Here is a 25,302-nt window from a genome sequence, read left to right on the forward strand (position 1 = left end):
GACCGTGCTACTTAACACCTGTGCAACCCTCCTCAAAGCTCCTTACCTCCTCATGCCTCACGTTTCCCGCTTAAAAATGCGCTAACAGTAGTAAACCACACAACCTCAGCGAGATGACACAGTGAGGTGGTTAACGTAAAGCTCTGGACACACAGTGCGCACCTATACATCAGTTATTAAGTGTCCTGTTGGCTACTACAGGTCCTGGCCAATGCTGAGTTGCGTGTGGCCTGTGAGCCTCACGCTGCGGAGGGCGCGCGTCCCCGCACATCTGCAGGATGGCGCCGACATCCCCCTTAACCGGCCGGACTCTGGAATGTTGGTGCCTGGGCGGGACCAGAGGCCCGGGAGGAGTCTGCGCAGCCGCAGAAGGGCTTGCAGTGGCGCCTGCTGGGCGCTGGGGGCCGCTGGGTTAGCCCCGCCCCGAAGGGTCAGGGGTCAGGGGCCGCCGGATGGCGTAGGATCAGCTGCCTGTGGTGGTGATACCGGGTCTCCCGCCTATGGCGCCGGCGCAGCGCTGCCCTCTGTGCCGCCAGACCTTCTTCTGTGGTCGCGGGCACGTCTACAGCCGCAAGCACCAGCGGCAGCTGAAGGAGGCTTTGGAGAGGCTCCTGCCCCAGGTGCGGAGGCAAGGCTAGAGATGGGATGGGAGTGCGGGGCAGGTTGGTGAAGGCCAGAGCGGGTTGATTTGGGTGCCCCCCTCGGGGTTCTACTTCGTCTTTCTGCCGCAGGTGGAGGCGGCCCGCAAGGCCATCCGCGCCGCTCAGGTGGAGCGCTATGTGCCGGAACACGAGCGATGCTGCTGGTGCCTGTGCTGCGGCTGTGAGGTGCGGGAACACCTGAGCCATGGAAACCTGACGGTGCTGTACGGGGGGCTGCTGGAGCATCTGGCCAGGTGAGAGCCGAACTGGGAGCCTCCTCCAGCACAGACGCATACATACACGGGAGGAGGGTTTGGAGTAGGTGACAAAAAGAACGCTTTTGTGATTTGATCAAGATGGATGGATTGGGTCACTTCACAGGTGTTGCCAGCCTTTTTAGGGTAGAGGTCCTATGCTGCCACGGTCCCAAGTGGTGCTGGTGGTCTGGCTGCGAAAGCCAGCTTGGTTACCGCCCCTAACCTCCCCTCAGATTCTCACAATTTTATGGGAAGAAGAGACACGAGATCTTGAAGAGATGGTAACAGTGTTCCTCTCTCAGCTCTGCCCCAGGCAGAAACCCAGATGTCAGTTTGCATTACAAACCTAATGCTTAATATCTGAGTAATATTTTATAATCTATAGCTGAGATTACTTATCCTCCCCATTTTCAGCCCTGAGCACAAGAAAGCAACCAACAAATTCTGGTGGGAGAACAAAGCTGAGGTCCAAATGAAAGAGAAGTTTCTGGTCACTCCCCAGGATTATGTACGGTGAGTCACTGGTATTGAACATGAAGTAGCAGAGTGAATTCTCTGGATCTTTGTCAGGTATGGAAGCTTACTCTATTAACTGGAAAGTTCAGGAGGGACTTCCGAAGTATCTACTGTCTTCATAGCACTTCTTATTCCAGGTACTATGTTGGACACAAAAATGTGACAGTTCTTGAGGTTTGGTTGGGGGATGGGATTTAGCAACTAGAGAACAATACTAAAAGTTGGCTATTGTCAGGCCGGGCGCGGTGGCTCAAGCCTGTAATCCCAGCACTTTGGGAGACCGAGACGGGCGGATCACGAGGTCAGGAGATCGAGACCATCCTGGCTAACCCGGTGAAACCCCGTCTCTACTAAAAAATACAAAAAACTAGCCGGGCGAGGTGGCGGGCGCCTGTAGTCCCAGCTACACGGAAGGCTGAGGCAGGAGAATGGCGTAAACCCGGGAGGCGGAGCTTGCAGTGAGCTGAGATCTGGCCACTGCACTCCAGCCTAGGTGACAGAGCGAGACTAGGTCTCAAAAAAAAAAAAAAAAAAAAAAAGTTGGCTATTGTCAACTACTTAAATTTGAGGCACAGAGAATACTAACGTTAGAAGAGACTGTTTATAGTTTGTAAGAAACTGCTGTTCAGCCAGTACCTACTTTTAATAGTTTTGAACTCTATTTTTTTTTTTTTGAGACAGAGTTTTGCTCTTTTTGTCCAGGCTGGAGTGCAATGGCACAATCTCAGCTCACTGCAACCTCCAGCTCCTGGGTTCAAATGATTCTCCTGCCTCAGCATCCCAAGTAGCTGGGATTACAGGCGCACACCACCACACTTGGCTAATTTTTGTATTTGTGGTAGAGATGGGGTTTCACCATGTTGGCCAGGTTGGTCACTAACTCCTGACTTGTGATCCACCCGCTTTGGCCTCCTAAAGTGCTGGGATTACAGGTGTGAGCCATCATGCCTGGTCTCAGTGATTTTCTTAATGGTATCTGGGAATTCATCTGCTGCCTCTTGGTTGGCAGAAGCTGCCCCTTCTGCTATTTTGACATATTTTAAGCCAAACTTCTTTCTAAAAGTATCAAACCATCCTTTGTTGGCATTAAATTCTCCAGCTTTAGATCCTTCACTTTCCTTTTGCTTTGTCATGTAATGATTTTGCTGTTTCTTGAATCCTATTAGAAGCTGTAGGTAGGCCTTTCTAACGACCCTGTACCCACATAAAAGCTGTGCTTTCAATATGAAGATAAAAAGGTATTGTGCAAAGCATGCAAGATGCAGTGATAGCTTCATGAATTTCCTCTTATTTTTTTTTACAGTGTTCCTTAGGCTGGATTTAGTTATTTTTTTCTTTGCCTTTAAACAAAAAAAATTTTTTTTGGCCGGGCATGGTGGCTCATGGGAAGTCAGGATCAAGTTTGAGACCAACCTGGCCAACATGGCAAAACCCCGTCTCTACTAAAAATACAAAAATTAGCTGGGTGTGGTGGTGGGTGCCTATAATCCCAGCTACTCAGGAGGCTGAGACAGGAGAATCGCTTGAACCTGGCGAGGCAGAGGTTGCAGTGAGCCAAGATCGCACCACTTCACTCCAGCCTGGGCAAAATATAGAAACTGTCTCAAAAGGAAAAAAAAAAAAAAATTCTTTTTTAAATTTAGATGGGGTTTTGCTCTGTTGCCCAGGCTGGTCTCGAACTCCTGGGCTCAAGCAATCCGCCTGCCTCAGCCTTCCAAAGTGAGCCACCGTGCTCACCCCTCACCCTTTTTTTCCACATGGGTTTTGTCAATGTGCATGGATTCATTTATCTTGAAATGCTGGGCAACTGCAGCTGTAGATCTTAATCTACAGTACTTATCAAACAATTCAGCTTTTTCTTGTAATGTCATGACTTTTCTCTGCTTCTTGGGAGCGCTTCAGGCATCACTAGTGGCACCTCCTATAGGTCCCATGTTACTATTCAAGGTTAATGGTATGACATTACTGAAAATTATGCAGGAACCATGAGTGATCACTTTCACTGTAATATGCAATTTACTGGTGAGACAACCTCTTACAAGATGACCAGCATTACTGTGTTTTAAGCAGATACTCACAACACTGCAATAGGTGGCTACAAAATTGTGACAGTTGTACAGTTTGGAGTGTAATTTTATGCAGTTATGCAGTTATGTAATATTGCATCTTTACATTTATTTTCATTTCTCTTGACTGCGAATGTCACCATGTACAGTCTGTGTTTCTGTGTGTAAGTTTTGATAGATTTTAACTTTTTTTTTTTTTTTTGGAGAGGGAGTTTTGCTCTGTCACCCAGGGTGGAGTGCAGTGGTGCCATCTCGGCTCACTGCAACCTCTGCCTCCCGGGTTCAAGTGATTCTCCTGTTTCAGCCTGGATTTGTGTATTTTATGGTAGTAAATCATAAAAGACTAGTATCTACATATATTTTATGCATTCATGACATACCTTTTTCTTTTTTTTCGTGTTTCTAGGCTATGTGGTTCATCTGTAAGTTTTTTCAAATTGTTGCAAATCTCCAAAAAACTTTTCAAGTGAACTTGTGCAGCTTGAACTGTGCTGTGCAAAAGTCAACTGTATTTGCTTATTTTCTCAAAAGGGAATGCCTAAAGGATAATCAAGAAACTAATGAAACTGCCAGATGTGGTGGTACACACATGTAGTCGTAGCTACTCAGGAGGCTGAGGTAAGAGGATAGCTTGAGCTCAGGAGTTTGAGGCCAGCCTGGGCAATGTATCAAGACCCCATCTCTAAAAATAAATATGAATTTTTTTTTTTTTTTTTTTTGAGGCGAAGTCTCGCTCTGTCGCCCGGACTGGAGTGCAGTGGCCAGATCTCAGCTCACTGCAAGCTCCGCCTCCCAGGTTCATGCCATTCTCCTGCCTCAGCCTCCCGAGTAGCTGGGACTACAGGCGCCCGCCACCTCGCCCGGCTAGTTTTTGTATTTTTAGTAGAGACGGGGTTTCACCGTGTTAGCCAGGATGGTCTCGATCTCCTGACCTCGTGATCCGCCCGTCTCGGCCTCCCAAAGTGCTGGGATTACAGGCTTGAGCCACCGCGCCCGGCCGAATTTGTTTTTAGAGAAGTTAATGAAACTGATCACATGGCCGGGCACTGTGGCTCACACCTGTAATCCCAGCACTTTGGGAGGCCGAGGCAGGAGGATCACTTGAGGTCAGGAGTTCGAGTTCGAGACCAGCTTGGTCAATATGGTGAAACCCTATCTCTACTAAAAATACAAAAAATAGCTGGGTGTGGTGGTTCGTGCCCGTAATCCCAGCTACTTGGGAGGCTGAGACAGGAGAATCGCTTGAGTCCGGGAGGCAAGAGATTGCACTGAGCTGACATCGTGCCAAACATTGCACTCCAGCCTGGGCAACGAGCAAAACTCTGCCTCAAAAAAAAAAAAAGGCCGGGCGCGGTGGCTCAAGCCTATAATCCCAGCACTTTGGGAGGCCGAGACGGGCGCATCACGAGGTCAGGAGATCGAGACCATCCTGACTAACCTGGTGAAACCCCGTCTCTACTCAAAAAATACAAAAAACTAGCCGGGTGAGCTGGCGGGCGCCTGTAGTCCCAGCTACTGGGGAGGCTGAGGCAGGAGAATGGCGTAAACCTGGGAGGCGGAGCTTGCAGTGAGCTGAGATCTGGCCACTGCACTCCAGCCTGGGGGACAGAGCAAGACTCCGTCTCAAAAAAAAAAAAAAAAAAAAAAAAAGTAAAAGAAACGGATCACATATCAGTTAGTGTAACCAGTTGGTGTGATCCAGTTTGTGGGTCAGTAAAAATGTTTAGAGGTGAAAGGAATAGAAAAAAGATGTTTTTTTTTTTTTGGACAGAGTCTCATGGTCACCCAGGCTGGAGCGCAGTGGCATAATCTCAGCTCACTGCAACTTCCACCTCCCAGGTTCAAGCGATTCTCCCATCTCAGCTTGCCGACTAGCTGGGATTACAGGCTTGTGCCACTACGCCCGGCTAATTTTTGTATTTTAGTAGAGATGGGGTCTCAAAATGTTGGCCAGGCTGGTCTTGAACTCTTGACCTCAAGTGATCCACCTGACTCGGCTTCCTAAAGTGCTAGGATTACAGGCGTGAGCCACCACACCTGGCCTAGAAAAAAGATTTCTATGTATACTTTTAAAAATAAGTTGTTTTTTTTTTTTTCTTTTTCTGATGGTACATTTGGGAATTATACTGTAACAGGCGTAAGAAGTAAGATTTCTCTTATAGGAAAATTTTCATTCAGAATCCAAAAGAAATATTTTGGGTTTTTTTTGAGATGGAGTCTCGCTCTGTTGTCCAGGCTGGAGGGCAGCTGTGTGATCTCGGCTCACTGCAGCCTCCGCCTCCTGGGTTCAAGCAGTTCTCCTGACTCAGCCTCCTGGGTAGCCACGATTACAGGCATGAGCCACCAGGCCTTGATAATTTATTATTATTTTTTTTACTGGTGAAAAGATATACATATATTTAGAATTAGCCAACTGGATTCAGTTGAGATGATCCCTATTTTGTTGGCAACATCCAAAGCACTGTAATCAGGAGCCAGTCAAACATTATGCCTTCTTCTCTCCATGAGGCCGAATCAGGGTGTTGACCTTGGCCTCATCAGTGTCAGAGCTTCTTCCAGTGCTTTCTGGCTTTAACATTCACCATGAACACAAGTGTGTTGTCTTCTGTCTTCTTCATGGGACACTCAGTGGTTAGAGGAAACTTGATGAATAGCATAGTGGTCAAGCTTGTTTCTCCTGGGGGTGCTCTTCCGAGGATGTTTGCACTGCCTCCGGAGTCGCAGTGTCTTGGGCCACTGGAAGGTTGGTGATGTGCAGATCTTTTTTTTGTGGCTGTGAACACCTTTCAACACTGCCTTCTTGGCCTTCAGACCCTTTGCTTTGGCTTTAGGAGGGGCAGGAGCTTCCTTCTTAGCTTTTGGCGCCATCTTGTGAAAAGGGGCTAATTTTTGTATTCTTTTGTAGAGACAGGGTCTCACCATGTTGGCCAAGCTGGTCTCAAACTCCTGACCTCAAATGATCCACCCGACTTGGCTTCCCAAAGTGCTGGATTACAGGTGTGAGCCACTGCACCTGGCCAATAATTAGAAATATTTCTTTTTTTTTTTTTTTTGGAGACAGAGTCTTGTTCTGTTGCCCAGGCTGGAATGGCATGATCTTGGCTCACTGCAGCCTCCACCTCCTGAGTTCAAGCAATTTTCTTGCCTCAGTCTCCCGAGTAGCTGGAACTACAGGCCCACACCACCACGCCCAACTAACTCTTGTAATTTTAGTAGAGATGGGGTTTTACCATATTGCTCAGGCTGGTCTCGAACTCCCGACCTCAGGTGATTCACCCGCCTTTGGCCTCCCAAAGTGCTGGGATTATAGGCGTGAGCCACCGACCCTGGCCTAGGTTAGAAATATTTCTAATCAGGTATTTCCATGGTTATAAATATTTGGTTGCTTGATTCATATGCATAGAAAGAAACAGTTGTCATAAATGTAAAAAGCAGTACTTAGCAAGTATTTTTAAGTGATTGGAATAGTTTTCCTTTAATATTACAATACTGCCTATTGGTTTGGAAATTAGATCACGCTGTATGTTTCGATTTTACTCAAAGGCATCATGAGTACTCTGCTCATTCTTTCATTCTTTATAGTGTTCTAGTTGAGTTAGGAACTATTTTATCAGAAATCATTTTAGCACTATAATAAGGATAGATTACATATCATAATGATTTTCAGACTTTTTTTTTTTTTGAGACAGAGTCTCGCTCTGTTGCCCAAGCTGGAGTGCAGTGGTGCGATCTCAGCTTACTGCACCCTCCGCCTCCTAGGTTCAAGCAATTCTTCTGCCTCAGCCTCCTGAGTAGCTGGGACTATAGGCACGCACCACCATGCTTGGCTAATTTGTATTTTTAGTAGAGATGGGGTTTCACCATATTGGCCAGGCTGGTCTTGAACTCCCGACCTCATGATCCGCCCACCTTGTCCTCCCAAAGTGCTAGGATTACAGGCATGAGCCACTGGGCCCGGCCTGATTTTCAGATTTTTAATAAAAAGGGTATGTGGATTAGCGGGGTATGTAGTCCTACCTGCTTGGAAGGCTAGCCTATAGTCATACTTACTCTGGAGGCCAAGGCAGGAGGATCACCTGAGCCCAGGAGGTTGAAGCTGCAGTGAGCTATGATCCCACCATTACACTCCAGTCTGGGCAACACAGCAAGAATGTCTCTTAAAAAAAAAAAAAAAAAAAAAAAGCAATTCAGTTGCAGTGGCTCATGACTATAATTCCAGCACTTTTGGAGGCTGAGACAGAGGATAATTTGAGCCCAGGAGTTTAAGACCAGCCTGGACAACATAGCAAAACCCCATCTCTAAAAAAAAATTGTATTAGCCAAGCATGGTGACATTTGCCTGTAGTGTTAGCTACTGGGGAGGCTGAGGGAGGAGGATTGCTTAAGGTCATGAGGCAGCAGTGAGCTGTGATCGTGCCACTGCATTCTAGCTTGGGCAACAGAGCAAAAGACCCTGTCTCAAAAAGAGAAAAAAAAAAAAACAGTACCTGGAGAGTTTGAACAGGGCGAAAAGAAGGAAACATGGAGGAGTCTGCTAAAGCACAAAACTTCTCTCTGGTCCTCAAATAAATAAAAGTTTTTGGCCAGGCACGGTGGCTTACGCCTGTAATCCTAGCACTTTGGGAAGCCAAGACAGGAGGATCACGAGGTCAGGAGATTGAGACCATCCTGGCTAACACTGTGAAACCCTGTCTCTAAAAAATTAGCCAGGTGTGGCGGCGGGCGCCTGTAGTGCCAGCTACTCAGGAGGCTGAGGCAGGAGAAACGCTTGAACCCAGGAGGCAGAGGTTGCAGTGAGCCAAGATGGCGCCACTGCACTCCAGCCTAGCGACAGAGTGAGACCCCGTCTCAAAAAAAAAAAATTTTTTTTTACAATTCCACATTGTCATTTTCTTTTCCTCTGGTCTCAAACTCCTGGTCTCAGGCAGTCCTCCCACCTCAGCCTCCCAAAGTGCTGGGACTACAGATGAGCCACTGCGCCCAGCCAGCAGCCTAGAAATTTCTGGACTTCAACCACAGTGTAATTTTTTTTTTTTAAATCAGTTTCTTCTATTTCCTTGAACTCAGTTTCCAGGAACTTCTGGTTTGGAAATTAGATACCTGCCTTCCAGGTTAGTCTATAGAAAGTCCAATTGTGTTCCACTGTGTCTTCATTGTCCTGCTCACTCATGTGATACACTCAGGTGTTGTGGATTACGAGACGCATAGAGAAACTTCCTGGTGATAATCGTACAAAGTAAAGGAAAGAAACCTGGCAGTCTGTACTGTCCATTATCATTATGTGCTTAGTCCATTTGGTTAAATAATTTGAGATGCTTTTTTTTTTTTTTTTGAGGCAGGGTCTTGCTCTGTCACCCAGGCTGGAGTGCAGCGGTACATTCATGGCTCACTGCAGCCTCAAACTTCTGGGCTCAAGCAATCCTCCTGCCTCAGCCTTCAGAGTAGGCAGGATTTTTTTTTTTTTTTTTTTTTTGAGATGGAGTCTCGCTCTTTCGCTAGGCTGGAATGCAGTGACATGATCTCAGCTCACTGCAACCTCTGCCTCCCAGGTTCAAGCGATTCTCCCGAGTAGCTGGGACTACAGGTGCAGGCCACCATGCCAAACTAATTTTTTTTTTTTTTTTTTTTTTTGAGACGGAGTCTTGTTGTCACCAGGCTGGAGTACAGTGGTGCGATCTTGGCTCACTACAAGATCCACCTCCCGGGTTCACGCCATTCTCCTGCCTCAGCCTCCCGAGTAGCTGGGACTATAGGCGCCTGCCACCATACCCGGCTAATTTTTTGTATTTTTAGTAGAGATGGGGTTTCACCATGTTAGCCAGGATGGTCTCGATCTCCTGACCTCGTGATCCACCTGCCTCGGCCTCCCAAAGTGGGAATTACAGGTGTGAGCCACCATGCCCAGCGTAATTTTTGTATTTTTAGTAGAGATGGGGTTTCACCATGTTGGCCAGGATGGTCTCGATCTCTTGACCTCGTGATCCGCCCACCTCAGCCACCCAAAGTGCTGGGATTACAGGCGTGAGCCACTGTGCCCGGCTAAGTCCACATATTTCTAATGTGACTGGGTTAGTCATCAACCTCTGTGATAAGGTTTAGCTGTGTCCCCACCCAAATTTTTTTGAACCGTAGCTCCCGTAATTCCCACGTTGTGGGAGGGACCCAGTGGGAGATAACTGAATCATGGGGGCATTTTCCCCCATACTGTTCTCATGGTAGTAAGTCACATGATCTGACGATTTTATAAGGGGTTTCCCCTTTTGCTTGGGTTTCATTCTGTCTTGCCTGTCACCATGTAAGACTGCCTTTCACCTTCTGCTGTGATTGTGAGGCCTCCCCAGCCACATGGAACTGTAAGTCCATTAAACCTCTTTCTCTCTGTAAATTACCCAGTCTCAGATACGTCTTTCTCTTTTTTTTTTTTTTTTTTTTTTGAGGCGGAGTCTGGCTCTGTCGCCCAGGCTGGAGTGCAGTGGCCGGATCTCAGCTCACTGCAAGCTCCGTCTTCCGGGTTTACGCCATTCTCCTGCCTCAGCCTCCCGAGTAGCTGGGACTACAGGCGCCCGCCACCTCGCCCGGCTAGTTTTTGTATTTTTAGTAGAGACGGGGTTTCACTGTATTAGCCAGGATGGTCTCGATCTCCTGACCTCGTGATCCGCCCGTCTCGGCCTCCCAAAGTGCTGGGATTACAGGCTTGAGCCACCGCGCCCGGCCCAGATACGTCTTTCTCAATCAGCAGTGTGAAAACAGACCAATACACCCTGTCAGGAGCATCTCTGTGCTCCAGCGCTGTATCTTCAGGAGCCCAGGTTCCAGATAAATGAACCGTAGTGGCAGCCAGTGGCCAGGAGATACCAGCAGCCTAAACAGTTTTCGCTTCTTTTTTTTTGAGACGGAGTCTCACTCCGTCACCCGGGCTGGAGTGCAATGACCTGATCTTGGCACACTGCAACGTCCGCCTCCCACAGTCAAGTGATTCTCCTGCCTCAGCCTCCTGAATAGCTGGGATTACAGGTGCGCACCACCACGCCTGGCTAGTTTTTGTATTTTTAGTAGAGATGGGGTTTCAGCATGTTGGTCAAGCTGTTCTCAAACTCCTGACCTCGTGATCTGCCCACCTCGGCCTCCCAAACTGCTGGGATTACAGGTGTGAGCCACCGCGCCCGGCCTTTTTTTTTTTTGAGATGGAGTCTTGCTCTGTTGTCCAAGCTGGAGTGCCATGACACAATGACAGCTCACTGCAGCCTCAACCTCCCAGGCTCAAGCAATGCTCCCACCCCAGCCTCCCAAGTAGGTGGGGCGACAAGCGTGCACCATCACACTTGGCTATTTCTGTATTTTTTGTATAGACAGGGTCATCACTATGTTACCTGAGCTGGTCTCAGACTCCTGGGCTCAAGCAATCCTTCCACTTTGGCCTGTATGCCTACACTCAAGTGTAAAGACATATAAACCATGTCTATACTAACCAGCCAAATATTTGAACACTAAAAAGAATAATTTTCTTGATGTGGTAATGGTATCATGGTTGTACAGAATGTTCCTCTTCTTGGGAGATACGTGCTGAAAATCTGGTTTGCCATCTAAACCTATTTTGTTTTGGCAAAGAGGATATATGTCTGTACAAAAGAAATGGAGCCAGTGTGGCAAAATGTTTACAATGACTCTGGGTGAGAGGTACATAGGTGCTTATTATACCGTTTTGTTTCTGAATTTGAAATTTCTCAAAATTAAAAAAAAAAATCTGAGGAGCTTTTCATAACTGGTGGGGAATGGGTTCTGGGCGGTTTTGCCCCTTTTCTTTTTAGATTCAAGAAATCCATGGTGAAAGGTTTGGATTCCTACGAAGAAAAGGAGGATGAGGTGATCAAGGAGGTAAGTTAAAGCAGCAGTCCCTCACCCTTTTCGCACCAGGGGCTGGTTTCGTGGAAGATGATTTTTCCAGATGGACCCAGGCAGGGGATGGTTTCAGAATGAGACTGCTCCACCTCAGATCATCAGGCATTAGATTCTCATAAGGAGCACGCAACCTAGATACCTTGCATGCCCAGTTCACAATAGTGTTTGCGCTCCTATAAGAATCTAATGCTACCGCTGATCTGACAGGAGCTCAGACAGCAGTGCTGTTGCAGCCTGCTTCCTGACAGGCCAGACCAGTACTGGTCCACACCTGGGGGTGGAGGGCCCCTGAGTTAAAGGAAAGGCCTCTGAAGAAACTGGCCCCCATGATCCTGTACCTGTCTAAGCAGCCTCTCTCCCACAGATGGCAGCTCAGATCCGCGAGGTGGAGCAGAGCCGGCAGGAGGTGGTTCGGTCTGTCTTAGAGGTTGGTTTCCCTCGGAGGATCCAGACAAGTATCCAAATCCACTGATCCCTGGCATTCCCAAGTCCAGCATTTCATGAACCAGTGCTGCTTTTCTTTTTTTTGGAGACAGAGTCTCACTGTGTCACCCAGGCTGGAGTGCAGTGGCACAATCTCGGCTGACTGCAACCTCCACCTCCCAGGTTCAGGTTCAAGTGATTTTCCTGCCTCAGCCTCCTGAGTAGCTGGGATTACAGGTGTCACCACCACGCCTGGCTAATTTTTGTATTTTTAATAGAGATGGGGTTTCATCATGTTGGCCAGGCTGGTCTTGAACTGACTTCAGGTGATCCACCCGCCTCGGCCTGCTGGGATTATAGGCGTCAGCCACTGCACCTGGCCATGAAAAAGTGCTTCTAAGAGAACTCTGACTGCACTGTCATCTGCTTGGCTTGAATTCCCTTACCTGTGCACAAGGGGGCAGGCCTAGTCAGTGAATATGTGGACAGGGCTGGGAGGGAGGGAGGGAAGAGTCTGTAAAAGATGGCAGGGCAGTACCTTCCATATGCTAATTTGTTTCCTTCCTGTGATACTGGGGTCTGGAGGGTGGAGGCATGGCCTAGGCAGGCTCTTAAGCATCCCAGACACATTTATTTTTCCTGAATCAAACTCAGCCTCAGGCAGTGCCAGACCCAGAAGAGGGCTCTTCAGCACCTAGAAGCTGGAAAGGGATGAACAGGTAAGACTGTTAGAGAATCTCTTGTTGGGAATTTGACATCTTAGAACATTCTGCAACCTTTTGGCCGGGAAATGGAAACAGATCTAATCTTTACCACCCTATGGCTCAAGGACCTCATCTGCCAGCCTGGCTCATGTTTTTCAGCCAAGTAGCTTCCAGCTCACAGCAGCCCTCAAACTTGGACCTGCCAGCAGCTCCAGAGCTTGACTGGATGGAGATAGGACCATCTCTGACATTCATTGGCCATCAGGTACAAAGGATAAGCAAGCCAGAAGAGGGCCAATGCTCCCTCAGGTCTCAGGACCCCTCTTCTGATTTTCTACCTATTCTAGCCACTGCTGTCTCCACTGCAGGCTTTTCCTTCTTACTTCACTGTTCCCTAGTAGTGTTCTCAGACTTCTTCTCACCCTCCAAAGGGATCCTATTCACATGTATTGCCACTTAGGAGTGCCAACTCCTAAATCTTGCCCTCTGTAGAACTCATAGTTCCAACTCAACACAGGACTTTTATATTTAAATATCCCATAGGCATCTGTTTTCTTTTTTTTTTTTTTTTTTGAGACGGAGTCTTGCTCTGTCGCCCAGGCTGGGGTGCAGTGGCCGGATCTCAGCTCACTGCAAGCTCCGCCTCCCGGGTTTACGCCATTCTCCTGCCTCAGCCTCCCGGGTAGCTGGGACCACAGGCGCCCGCCACCTCGCCCGGCCAGTTTTTGTATTTTTTAGTAGAGACGGGGTTTTCACCGTCTTAGCCAGGATGGTCTCGATCTCCCGACCTCGTGATCCGCCCGTCTCGGCCTCCCAAAGTGCTGAGATTACAGGCTTGAGCCACCGCGCCCTCCCATAGGCATCTGAAACTAACCTCCACCACTCCTGTATTTCCAATCACTAGATGCAGATCCTTTCCTTTTCCATCTCCCATATCCTGTCAACAAGCAGTCAGTTTTAAACATCTGTCTGCCTCTATTCAGCCTTTGGACAATTTCTACTCCCCCTTCAATCCTGCCTCACAAACAGAAAATCATCGTATCACTTATGATCTTACTCTACACTTCAGCTGTATTGTGTTGCTTTGCGCTTTTACAGTTGCCATTGCCTAAAACATGCTTTCCTTCCCTTATCACCTAAAGTTTACCTTCCTTTAACTGCTAGCTCAAATGTCACTGTTTCTTTCTTTTTTTTTTTTTTGAGACGGAGTCTTGCTCTGTTGCCCAGGCTGGAGTGCAGTGGTGCGATCTCGGCCCACTGCAAGCTCTGCCTCCCGGGTTCCCGCCATTCTCCCGCCTCAGCCTCCGAGTAGCTGGGACTACAGGCGCCCGCCACCGCGCCCAGCTAGTTTTTTTTTTTGTATTTTTAGTAGAGACGGGGTTTCACCGTGTTAGCCAGGAGGGTCTCGATCTCCTGACCTCGTGATCCACCCGCCTTGGCCTCCCAAAGTGCTGGGATTACAGGCTTGAGCCACCGCGCCCGGCCAAATGTCACTTTTTCATAAATGGCTTATCTGAATAGGTTATCTCTATTTTAAGTGGATGTAGCACCATGTAAAGTGGCAAATGTAATTTACCTAACTTGTGCTTAATGCTGTTCCCCAATTATATGTATGCTGTGAGGGCAAGGTTTTGCTCACCTGGCATGTAATAGCCACTCTACTTACGGACATCTCCACTGTTCTTGACTGTGAACTTCCTAAGGACAGGGCTGTCTTAAGAATGACTTACTGTGCTTTCAAAGTTTAACATCAGCTGGAGTGCAGAATTAGCATTGTGGCAGCAGTCACACCCAGCTCTTTTGAAGTGTGCTTTGTCTATCTTTTCTAGGATTTTTTTTTTTTTAATCATGGCTAGACTTTAACTAGCATTTTTTTTTTTTTCCATTTCCAACTACAGGATATACCAGGAGTTGGTAACATCCACTCAGGTAAGGTCCAGGACAGAGTTTTTAAAACCCTGGGAGATAATTTTTTTTTTTTTTTTTTAATAAATTTGGCCAAGATAAAGCATATGTATCTGGTAAAAGCCTTGTATCCAGAATATAGGAGAACTGTCAACTTGATATTAAACAACCCAATAAAAGCATATGAATAGATGTTCATCATTAGTCATTAGAGAAATGCAAACCACAGTGAAATACCGCTATGTATGTATTGGAATGGCAAAAATTAAAGACTGACCGTGCCAAGTGTTTGGCAATGTAGAAAAACCAAAACCTCATACACTACTGCTTAAAATGTAAACTGGTAATAGTCACTTTGGAAAACAGTTCAGGATACACCTACGGTATTATCCAGGCATTCCACTCCTAACTAGAAAAAAGAAAGCCTGTCTGCACAGACTTGTACACAAATCTTCAGAACAACTTTATTTGTAGCAGCTCCAAATTGGAAACAATTCAAATGTCTATCAACAGGCAAATGGATTAACAACAGAATAGTATTCCAGGGTGAAGACAGAATTTTTGATACATACAACACAGATTAATCTTAAAAGGCCAGACCCGGCTGGCATGGTGGCTCACGCCTGTAATCCCAGCAGTTTGGGAGGCCGAGGTGGGCAGATCACAAGGTCAGGAGTTTGAGACCAGCCTGGCCAACATGATGAAACCCTGTCTCTACTAAAAATACAGAAATTAGCTGGGCGTCATGGTGTGCACCTGTATTCCCAGCTACTCCGGAGGCTGAGGTTGTAGTGAGCTGAGAATGTGCCACTGCACTCCAGCCTGGGCTAGAGTAAGACTTCTCTCAAAAAAAAAAAAAAAAAAAAAAAAAAAGCCAGACCCCACTCAATGTCCACACACAGAAAATCCTAAAAAATACAAACCAATAAAGCAACTGAAAGATCACTGATTGCCTGAACAGGAAAGTATTTTAATGGGGGCAGTGATACTTACAGGCAGATGTTTGGGGTCTTGATTGTAATGGCTTCACTCAACAATCACCAAATTTAAATGTGTATCATTTATGTCAATTATGCCTCAAAGCCATTTTAAAATGACTATCACATATGGGGTACATTGCTTTAAATTAGCCTAGGGCCTTCTTCCTAAGCTGTAGAATTCCTGGGCTTTGCTTTTAGACATTTCTAGCTCTTAATTAGGAGAGGTGAGCTAACAGCTAGGACATGCTTCACAATAGCCTGAAGACTTAAAAAAAAAAAACAAAAACAAAAACAAAAAAAACTTTATTTCTTTTTCAGGTGCCACACCTCCCTGGATGATCCAAGATGAATACATCGGTGGGAACCAAGAAATAGGACCATCCTATGAAGAATTTCTTAAAGAAAGTAAGTAAACTAATTCGAGGGTCTTCTAAATCTTCACACTCAAAAATGGTTTCCTTGCCTGTGTGTGATGGCTCATGGCTGTAATCCTAGCACTTTGGGAGGCTGAAGTAGGAGGGTCACTTGAGCCCAAAAGTTTGAAAACAGCCTGGACAATATAGTGAGACCCCATCTCTATATTCTTTAATAAAGAAAAATAAAAAACTGTTTCCTTATCATTGCACAGAGGAAAAACAAAAGCTGAAAAAACTCCCCCCAGACCGAGTTGGGGCCAACTTTGATCACAGCTCCAGGACCAGTGCAGGCTGGCTGCCCTCTTTTGGCCGCGTCTGGAATAATGGACGCCGCTGGCAGTCCAGGTATGTGTGTTCAGTGCCAGGTCACCAACCTACCCATCCAACCTCCTTTTTGGAGATATCACCCTTCATCCTGTTAACCCTTTATTTCCTTTCAGACATCAATTCAAAACTGAAGCTGCAGCAATGAAGCAGTCACATACAGAAAAAAGCTAATCAAGCTCTACCAACTACCATGAGGCTAAAAGCAAAGTCAACAAACCCCTACTTTCCACCTAATTATTTATCATTGTCTTTCTTAGGAAACGGACATACTCATTCATTTGATTTCATCAAGTTTTATTTTTCCAAATGTACAGTTGGTTAGACCTGTAAAAAAAAAATTAAAAGGATCAGAACCATAAAGCTTTGTATCTACCTCCTACACCATGAGCCCACGCATTCCTACTCACCTATTCATGCATCTTCACCAGCAGCTGGAGCATCTCCGCCCTTGGTATTTCTGGTGTAAATTACTTGAGCTCTGTGCTTTGAAACCAGTTTGATAAGTCCTAGGGAGAGAAGATAGTAGGATGAGATGCTTAACAGATGCTATAATAGAAACTAGTAAGGTTTTTGGTTGGGCACGGTGGCTCATGCTTGTAATCCCACCACTTTGGGAGGTGAAGGTGGGCAGACATCTTGAGGTAAGGAGTTGCACACCAGCCTGGCCAGCACGGTGAAGCCCCATCTCTATTGAATATACAAAAATTAGCGGGGCATGGTGGCACGCGCTTGTAATCCCAGCTACTTGGGAGGCTGAGGTGTGAGGACTGCCTGAACCCAGGAGTTGGTGGTTGCAGTGAGCCAAGATTTCCCCTCTGCACTCCAGCCTGGGCGACAGAGTGAGACTGTCTCAAAAAAAACAAACAAAAAAAACAAATAAAAACACACTATTAAGGTTTTTGTTTTGGCCAGGTGCAGTGGCTCATGCCTGTAATCCCAGCACTTTGGACAGGTGGATCTCTTGAGCCCAGGAGACCAGCCTGGGCAACATAGCAAAACAGCATCTCTATTTAAAGGGAAAAAAAAAAAGGGTCTCTCAAAGGTGCCCAGGATGTACTCAAACTCCTTGGCTCAAATGATCCTCCTGCCTTGGCCTCCCAAGTAGCTAGAAATACAAGGGTACCACTGCACCTCCCTTGGCCTCCCAAGTAGCTAGAAATACAAGGGTATCACTGCACCTGCTTAATCTGACGTTTGGTAACAAGAGAATCCTACAGTTTTTAACGATCATCTATCTTTATTTTTCCTTTAAATTAGGGCCCCTTTTTTGAGACAGTCTCTTGCTCTGTCACCAAAGCTGGAGTGCAGTGGTGCCATCTCGGCTCACTGCCACCTCCACCTTCTGGGTTCAAGCGATCCTCATGCCTCAGCATCCTGAGTAGCTGGGATTACAGGCATGCACCACCACGTCCGGCTAATTTTTGTATTTTCAGTAGAGACACGTTTTCACCATATTGGCCAGGCTAGTCTCGAACTCCTGACCTCCAGTGATTCACCCGCCTCGGCCTCCCAAAGTGCTAGAATTACAGATGTTCAGTCACTGTAGTTAGCTGAGCTTTATTATTGTGGAATTATGGTAATCAAATCATACTACTGAGTAGACCATACTAAATTTCTGGTTTTAAAATTTAATACATCAAAATATTTACCATAAAGGTTTTCAACATTTTCAAAATTGTTTTAAAATAGTAATCTAATTATTTCAAAAACTGTTGTCCCTGTAATTCTATGCATCCATTTACTTGAAACATAAAAGATCCTTGGGCTTCACCAAACTGCCACAGGGTCCACAGCACAAAAGTGGCTAAGAACCCTAAGAATTCATCTCAGGAGTAAGACATCAGAATTACATTACTAACAGTCAATGGTCAAGCTATGCTTTTTTTTTTAGTTCTGCTTTTCCAGCAAAATCACTGAAGATGGTTATCGTGGTCAAGACAATTTACCCTACAAAAGCACACATGTAGGATACACCCCTCACCTTTACTAAGGAGCTCCTGAAGGGCTGCCCTGGCCAGGGAGCCTCGAATCTTCAGTCTCTCAGAGACCACAGCTGGGGTTATAAGTTTATAGTTGGGAACCTCCTTACAGAGTTTGTCGTAGGTAGCTTTGTCAAACAAGACTAAGTTATTGAGCTTGTCCCGAACTTTGCCTTTGGACCACTTCTGCTCACCAAAACAAAACAGAAACAAGTTAGTATTTCTGGCAGAAGCACCCTTTCCCTCTTGAGTAATCTGCGTCAGAGAAATCTCTTCCATCATCATCAAAAATAAATTACACATTACTAACAAAAAAAAAAACCCGACAGGTGTTTGGGCTTCAGAACAGGGACAGAGACAGACCCTTTACACACTGGTCTCATTTTCATGATCCTAAAGGAAAACGAGGAAAAAGAACGAGTGGTGATGGGAGGATAAACCCACGTTTTTACTCTAGAAATCTACACCTGAGGCCGGGCGCGGTTGCTCAAGTGTGTAATCCCGGCACTTTGGGAGGCCGAGACGGGCGGATCACGAGGCCAGGAGATCGAGACCATCCTGGCCAACACGGTGAAACCCCGTCTCTACTAAAAAAAAAATACAAAAACCTAGCCGGGCGAGGTGGCGGGCGCCTGTAGTCCCAGCTACTCGGGAGGCTGAGGCAGGAGAATGACGCGAACCCGGGAGGCAGTGAACTGAGGTCCGGCCACTGCACTCCAGCCTGGGCGACAGAGCCAGACTACGTCTCAAAAAAAAAAAAAGAAATCAACACCTCAAAAACCAATTGCTATACAAGTTACCTATGGCCAGAAGGCTACGGGAGGGCACCCTCCTCTCTCTCAGGGATCTTACTCCTACCTTCTTTTTGGCCTTGCCCCCGGATTTGTTCACTGGGTCTTTGTCTTTCTTGGCCGACTTTCCGGCGTCCTTCTTCTTCTTGTCGTCCTTGGGCGGCTGTAGGAAGGCAGCGGGAATGCAACCAGGTCCTCAAGTAGCCCCAAACTCCCCTAATACTGTGCCCTCAGCCCCCGCAAACTCCACCACCCGAGCACATGGGCGAAGCAATAACCGCGCCCGCCCTGCAACCAAGGCCAGCAGGCCAAGGAGCGCTCCCGCCGAAGGCTCTCCCCACTGAGTCCTCAAACCCAAGAACCCTGGCGAGTTCATACCCCTGAAGCTTACCATTGCGAAGCTCGGAGAGCAGCAACGGACACCACAGACTTGCTAAGATGTCGGACAAAAAGGAAGCGCTGTTCAGAAACGGGCCCAGAAACCTCCGTCCGCTGTGAGTACTTCCGGGGCAAGAGGCGGAGCCAGGCGGAGGAAGTCCCACGGTGAAGCGCTCGCCCTCTAGCCTCAGGAGGAAGACAGGAAGTGAATTCCAGTTCCCAAGCCGCACCGCCTAAATACCGCCCCAGGTTGTCGGAGTCTGGGCTACTTGTGACGCAGTACTGTAGTACTGTTTTCCGGCACTGATAAACGGAAAACAATCCACCAGGTCTCGGCAACTAACTCTCCGGTACTACTTATGCCCTAGAGTGTCGCTCCCAATGCGCAGGCGCCGCAGGTGGCGGCATGCAGGGCCTGGGAGGGGGAGGTGGCTGGGGTGGGACTGGGGGCAAGTGCTGTGATGCGGTTCCGGGGAGGGGCCGTCGGGTAGCGGCCGAATGACAGTTTCCGAGCGGCGGCGGCAGTGATGGCGATTTTTAGTGTGTATGTGGTGAACAAAGCTGGCGGCTTGATTTACCAGTTGGACAGCTACGCGCCACGGGCTGAGGCTGAGAAAACTTTCAGTTACCCGCTGGATCTGCTGCTCAAGCTACACGATGAGCGTGTGTTGGTTGCTTTCGGCCAGCGGGACGGCATCCGAGGTGGGCTAGGCTCGGGCCGGGGGCGGGGGTTGGGGAGGGACGGGCCCCCGTGCTGCGGAAGTGGGTTGGTTGTAGGTGCGGGGCTGGGGGAAAGGGAGTGGTGTCGGGTCCCTTGTCCCCGCGGCGGAATCCCGGGGCTGCAGCTTCGCTGACCATTAGCTTCACCTCTGCAGTGGGCCATGCAGTGCTGGCCATCAATGGCATGGACGTGAACGGCAAGTACACGGCCGACGGGAAAGAGGTGCTGGAGTATCTGGGTAACCCTGCTAATTACCCGGTGTCCATTCGATTTGGCCGGCCCCGCCTCACTTCTAATGAGAAGCTCATGCTGGCCTCCATGTTCCACTCGTAAGTCCCCCGTCTCTTGAACGGCAGCGCTTGTAATTTGTCTACCTTTTCTTAAATCGTCATTTTGGGGTTATGAAAAACGCAGCCGATCCAGATCTAGATTTTAGGTAATAGTGGCAGTGGTGTCATCATTTTTTGGGGGGGGAGGGGAGAGGAGGGGGCACGGAGTATCGCTCTGTTACCCAGGCTGGAGTGCAGTGGCGCGATCTTGGCTCACTGCAACCTCTGCCTCCCAGTTTCAAGCGATTCTCTTGCCTCAGCCTCCCGAGTAGCTGGGATTACAGGCGCGCGCCACCAGGACCAGCTAATTTTTGTATTTTTAGTAGAGATGGGGTTTTGCCCTGTTGGCCAGGCTGGTCTCAAACTCCTGACCTCAGATAATCCACCCGCCTCGGCATCCCAAAGTGCTGGGATTACAGGAGTGAGCCACCGCGCCCAGCCGAGGTGTCATCTTACTTAAAGTCAACTTCTCTTCGCTGAGCCTTAGTTTCTTCATATTTAAAGAAAGCCAGTTTAACTAAATGATCTTAAAAAATCTATGCGCCAGCTTTTGCTTAAAAGCACAAGCTTAGTAAGTGTGGCACACATTCCTAGAGTAATCATTTTATCCAAAGTTTTAGATGTAAAATGTCTTAAAGTATGAATGTAAAATATTCCCAGAATTCAAATGAACTTAAAAATTTGGACACTACTGCCAGACAGTTCACACTACTTCTCCTGATTGTCCCAGGCCATACTGTTAACTCCTCAGCAAATAGGGACACGTCAGTGGAAGTTTGAGAAGCACTCCTGCCTTAGAACAACTTTGCCTTCTTTGCATATAGGCTCTTTGCCATCGGCTCCCAGCTGTCTCCTGAACAGGGAAGCTCAGGCATTGAGATGCTGGAGACAGACACATTCAAACTGCACTGCTACCAGACACTGACAGGTATGCATCTCCACGGAGGCCAGAGGAGTGTGATGGAGAAGGTGGGGAAGAGACACTGACAAGTTTGCATCTCCAGGTGGGCCAGAGGAGTGCGGTGGAGGTGGGAGGAGGGGATTGACCCAAGACACCTTTGGTAAGCAAGAAGAGGGGGTGTACTTTTCCTGGCACAGTTATCTTTTTTTTTTTTTTTCTGAGATGTTTCACTCTTGTTGCCCAGGCTGGAATGCAGTGGCATGATCTGCCTCCTGGGTTCAAGCGATTCTCCTGCCTCAGACTCCCAAATAGCTGGGATTACAGGCATCTGTCAACATACTCGACTAATTTTTATATTTTTAGTAGAGATGGGGTTTCTCCATATTGGTCAGGCTGGTCTCAAACTCCCGACCTCAGGTGATTGCCCGCCTCGGCCTCCCAAAGTGTTGGGATTACAGGCGTGAGCCACCGCACCTGGCCCACAATTCTTTTTTTTTGAGATGGAGTTTCACTCTGCCACCCAGGCTGGAGTGCAGTGTCATGATCTTGGCTCACTGCAGCCACCACCTCCTGGGTTTAAGCAGTTCTCCTGCCTCAGCCTCCCAAGTAGCTGAGACTACAGATGCCCGCCACCACCTCCAGCTAATTTTTTGTGGGGTTTTTTTGTTTTGTTTTGAGATGGAGTCTTGCTCTATCACCCAGGCTGAGTGCAGTGGCACGGTCTTGGCTCACTGCAGCCTCTGCCACCCAGGTTCAAGCAATTCTCCTGCCTCAACCTCCTGAGTAGCTGGGATTACAGGTGTCTGCCACCCCACCCAGCTAATTTTTGTATTTTTCTAGGAGAGAGGGGGTTTCACCATGTTGGCCAGACTGGTCTCGAACTCCCGACCTCATGTGATCCACCTGCCTCAGCCTCGCAAAGTGCTGGGATTACAGGCATGAGCAACTGTGCCTGACCTTCCTGGCACAATTCTGCAGACACATCTGTTTGTTTGTTTTGCGAATACAAAACCAATATTTAATCTGAAACTGATTTTGTCCATGCCACCCAGCATGTTCAGCACAGGTTATCTTGTGTTCAGATAAAACTCACCTTAATGCTAGTCCTGTTGCATGTACTTTGGAAGGTGTTAAATGTCTTTCCAAAATAAAATGTGAAAGCCAAATGGATATGACCTTTGGATTGCGAGTGTCATTGCTTCACCCCCTTAATTTATTGAAAACTGCCTGAGTTTGTCCCTTGCCTGGCAATGTTTCTGCTGAGGGACTTCAAAACTGTTAGTAAGTAGTAGAGCTAGAACTCAAAGCCTGGTCTTAATCAGGTGGGTGACATAATAAAGTTACTTCACTTCTCTGGTCTCATCGGTAGATTCAAAGTCTTGCCTTTCCTGCATTATGTGGTAAAAAGAATAAAGTTAAAATGGGCTTATTTTTTTTTTTTTTTTTTTTTTTTGAGGCGGAGTCTCGCTCTGTCGCCCGGACTGGAGTGCAGTGGCCAGATCTCAGCTCACTGCAAGCTCCGCCTCCCGGGTTCCCGCCATTCTCCTGCCTCAGCCTCCCGAGTAGCTGGGACTACAGGCGCCGCCACCTCGCCCGGCTAGTTTTTTGTATTTTTAGTAGAGACGGGGTTTCACCGTGTTAGCCAGGATGGTCTCGATCTCCTGACCTCGTGATCCACCTGTCTCGGCCTCCCAAAGTGCTGGGATTACAGGCTTGAGCCACCGTGCCCGGCCTAAAATGGGCTTATAAAAGTGTTTTGCAAAATTGAAAGTGCTGTACAAATACAGGATGACACTATTTGCTCCAGTGTCTACCCTTTGGTAACCATTCTTGGTCTCTCTCCAGGGATCAAGTTTGTGGTTCTAGCAGATCCTAGGCAAGCTGGAATAGATTCTCTTCTCCGAAAGATTTATGAGATTTACTCAGACTTTGCCCTTAAGAATCCATTCTACTCCTTAGAAATGCCCATCAGGTAAGTGGCTCCACTTCCAGATACTGGTTAAAGCCTCCTTGCCCCAAGCCTCCTTGCCCCTCCCTGTGTGCTCTGTCCAAAGTTAGTTGAAGCATAGTAGAGTATTACTTTTTTTGTTTGTTTTCGAGACGGAGTTTCGCTCTTGTTGCCCAGGCTGGAGTGCAATGGCGCGATCTTGGCTCGCCGTAACCTTCGCCTCCCAGGTTCAAGCGATTCTTCTGGTTCAGCCCCCCGAGTAGCTGGGATTACAGGCATGTGCCACCATGCCTGGCTAATTTCATATTTTCAGTAAAGACAAGGTTTCACCATGTTGGTCAAGCTGGTCTCGAACTCCCGGCCTCAGGTGATCCACCCGCCTTGGCCTCCCACAGTGCTGGGATTACAGGCGTGAGCTATGCGCCTGGCTGAGTATTACTTTTAAGTAAGACAGAAGGACAGGCCGGTCGCTCACGTGTGTAATCTCAGCACTTTGGAAGACGGAGGGGGTAGGATCACTTTATCTCAGGAGTTTGAGATCAGTCTGGACAACATAGACCCTATCTTTAAAAAAAAAAAAAATTAGCCTGGTGTGGTGGCAGACACCCATAGTGCCAGCTATTAAGGAAGCTGAGGTGAGAGGATTGCTTAAACCCGGAAGGTCAAGGCAGCAGTGAGCCATGCTCGTGCTACTGCATTCCAGCCTGGGCAACAGAACAAGACAGTATCTCTAAATAAATAAGACAGTCGCTGGGTGCGGTGGCTCACGCCTGTAATCCCAGCACTTTGGGAGGCCGAGGTGGGCAGATGACTTGAGGTCAGGAGTTTGAGACCAGCCTGGTCAACATGGTGAAACCCTATCTCTACTAAAAATACCAAAAATACAAAAATTAGCCGTGTGTGGTGGTGTGCACCTGTAATCCCAGCTACTCTGGAGGCTGAGGCAAGAGAATCACTTGAACCTTGGAGGCAGAGGTTGCAGTGAGCTGAGATTGTGCCACTGCATTCCAGCCTGGATGACTCTTTAGAGAAAACAGTCTTTCCTTGGGGTTTATGTCATTTTTGGGGGGTTTTTTTGTTGTTTGTTTGTTTTTGAGACAGAGTTTCACTCTTATCACCCAGGGTGGAGTGCAGTGGTGCGATCACGGCTCACTGCAACCTCTGCCTTCCGGGTTCAGGTGATTCTCCTGTCTCAGCCTCCAGAGTAGCTGGGATTACAGGCGCCTGCCACCATGCCCAGCTAATTTTTGTATTTTTAGTAGAGACAGAGTTTCACCATGTTGGCCAGGCTGGTCTTGAACTCCTGACCTCACCTTATCCACCCACCTCAGCCTTCATGATATATGTTCTTCTTCAAACAGTTTCCCCTGGCTTAAGTGGGGAGAAAGCCTCAGGCCTCACGCTTTTTTTCCCACCTTGGGCCTGGTTTAGGTGTGAGCTCTTTGACCAGAACCTGAAGCTAGCCCTGGAGGTGGCAGAGAAGGCTGGAACTTTTGGACCTGGGTCATAGGCTGAACCTGTGATGGACCCCCAAATTCTGAGAGTTCCTGCAAAAGGAATACTGCTGTTTATACTCCAGTGGAAATCCCAGCAGCCTTGTTAGTGCGCTTGAAAATGGGAGAATGCTGACCCTGAAGACAAAACTGATTCCTGAGCCTTAACACTATATTCTTTCCTTCTGTATATACCATGGTCTTACTTTCCAACTCTGTATGGATTTATTTTTGGAGGAGCTAGGTCCATAAATGTTGTAATAAATATTCCTTTGTTCTTGGTGTTTGCTCTCTATCTTAATCGATGGTTTTGGGGGAAAGGTAAAGGAAGGGAGACAAAAATGGTGAGGGAATTCTGGGAAGATGATTTGTTCTAGTAAAAAACATAACAAGTATGTGTTCATTAAATAAATGAACATAAGATTTTGAAGCATGAGCATTGGATCTAGTCCCAGAATTGTTGCTGATTTCTTGGGGTCCTGGGGTGGTGGTGGCCGTGGTGGTGGCTGTTATGATGATGATGATGGACCGGGCACGGTGGCTCAAACCTGTAATCCCAGCTTTCTGGGAGGCCGAGATGGGCGGATCACGAAGTCAGGAAATCAAGACCATCCTGGCTAATACGGTG

The 25,302-nt window shown here is 47.6% G+C and overlaps 3 protein-coding genes across 4 annotated transcripts; 2 read left to right on the forward strand and 1 right to left on the reverse strand.

Moving 5' to 3' along the window:
- Positions 1-411: 411 nt before the first annotated feature.
- Positions 412-16,494, forward strand: CCDC84 (coiled-coil domain containing 84). 2 transcript variants are annotated; one of them, XM_033205391.1, is made up of 11 exons: positions 413-620; positions 732-895; positions 1,313-1,411; positions 11,289-11,355; positions 11,744-11,806; positions 12,457-12,521; positions 12,666-12,771; positions 14,405-14,435; positions 15,710-15,796; positions 16,020-16,152; positions 16,248-16,494. In XM_033205391.1, exons 1-11 carry the CDS (start codon positions 501-503, stop codon positions 16,303-16,305), a joined length of 993 nt encoding a protein of 330 aa, XP_033061282.1. In that variant the 5' UTR covers positions 413-500; the 3' UTR covers positions 16,306-16,494. The 2 variants fall into 2 exon arrangements, with proteins under 2 accessions (XP_033061281.1, XP_033061282.1); XM_033205390.1 differs by having other exon boundaries at positions 412-620; positions 16,020-16,494.
- RPS25 (ribosomal protein S25) lies at positions 16,412-19,683 on the reverse strand. The gene is made up of 5 exons (XM_033205393.1): positions 19,296-19,683; positions 18,972-19,067; positions 18,116-18,299; positions 16,542-16,640; positions 16,412-16,458 (listed from the first exon to the last, which is right to left on the reverse strand). The coding sequence occupies exons 1-4, from the start codon at positions 19,296-19,298 to the stop codon at positions 16,546-16,548; spliced, it is 378 nt and encodes a 125-aa protein (XP_033061284.1). The 5' UTR covers positions 19,299-19,683; the 3' UTR covers positions 16,412-16,458; positions 16,542-16,545.
- On the forward strand, positions 19,502-24,957 carry TRAPPC4 (trafficking protein particle complex 4). Its single transcript, XM_033205392.1, has 5 exons — positions 19,502-19,984; positions 20,158-20,332; positions 21,157-21,260; positions 23,079-23,205; positions 24,613-24,957. Exons 1-5 carry the CDS (start codon positions 19,810-19,812, stop codon positions 24,689-24,691), a joined length of 660 nt encoding a protein of 219 aa, XP_033061283.1. The 5' UTR covers positions 19,502-19,809; the 3' UTR covers positions 24,692-24,957.
- The last annotated feature ends 345 nt before the right edge of the window (positions 24,958-25,302 follow it).

Source organism: Trachypithecus francoisi, unplaced genomic scaffold (assembly GCF_009764315.1).
Source record: "Trachypithecus francoisi isolate TF-2019V2 unplaced genomic scaffold, Tfra_2.0 Lachesis_group8, whole genome shotgun sequence".
In the NCBI taxonomy this organism is placed as follows: domain Eukaryota; kingdom Metazoa; phylum Chordata; class Mammalia; order Primates; family Cercopithecidae; genus Trachypithecus; species Trachypithecus francoisi.

Coding starts and splice junctions, on each gene's coding strand:
- CCDC84 (XM_033205390.1), top strand. CDS start 501: ATGGCGCCGGCGCAGCGCTGCCCTCTGTGCCGCCAGACCTTCTTCTGT. Junction 1,412..11,288: donor ACTCCCCAGGATTATGTACG/GTGAGTCACTGG, acceptor TTTTCTTTTTAG/ATTCAAGAAATCCATGGTGA. Junction 12,772..14,404: donor TGACATTCATTGGCCATCAG/GTACAAAGGATA, acceptor TTCCAACTACAG/GATATACCAGGAGTTGGTAA.
- RPS25 (XM_033205393.1), bottom strand. Junction 18,300..18,971: donor GGGGCAAGGCCAAAAAGAAG/GTAGGAGTAAGA, acceptor TTTGGTGAGCAG/AAGTGGTCCAAAGGCAAAGT. Junction 16,641..18,115: donor TCAGGAGCTCCTTAGTAAAG/GTGAGGGGTGTA, acceptor TTCTCTCCCTAG/GACTTATCAAACTGGTTTCA.
- TRAPPC4 (XM_033205392.1), top strand. CDS start 19,810: ATGGCGATTTTTAGTGTGTATGTGGTGAACAAAGCTGGCGGCTTGATT. Junction 21,261..23,078: donor CTGCTACCAGACACTGACAG/GTATGCATCTCC, acceptor GTCTCTCTCCAG/GGATCAAGTTTGTGGTTCTA. Junction 23,206..24,612: donor TCCTTAGAAATGCCCATCAG/GTAAGTGGCTCC, acceptor GGCCTGGTTTAG/GTGTGAGCTCTTTGACCAGA.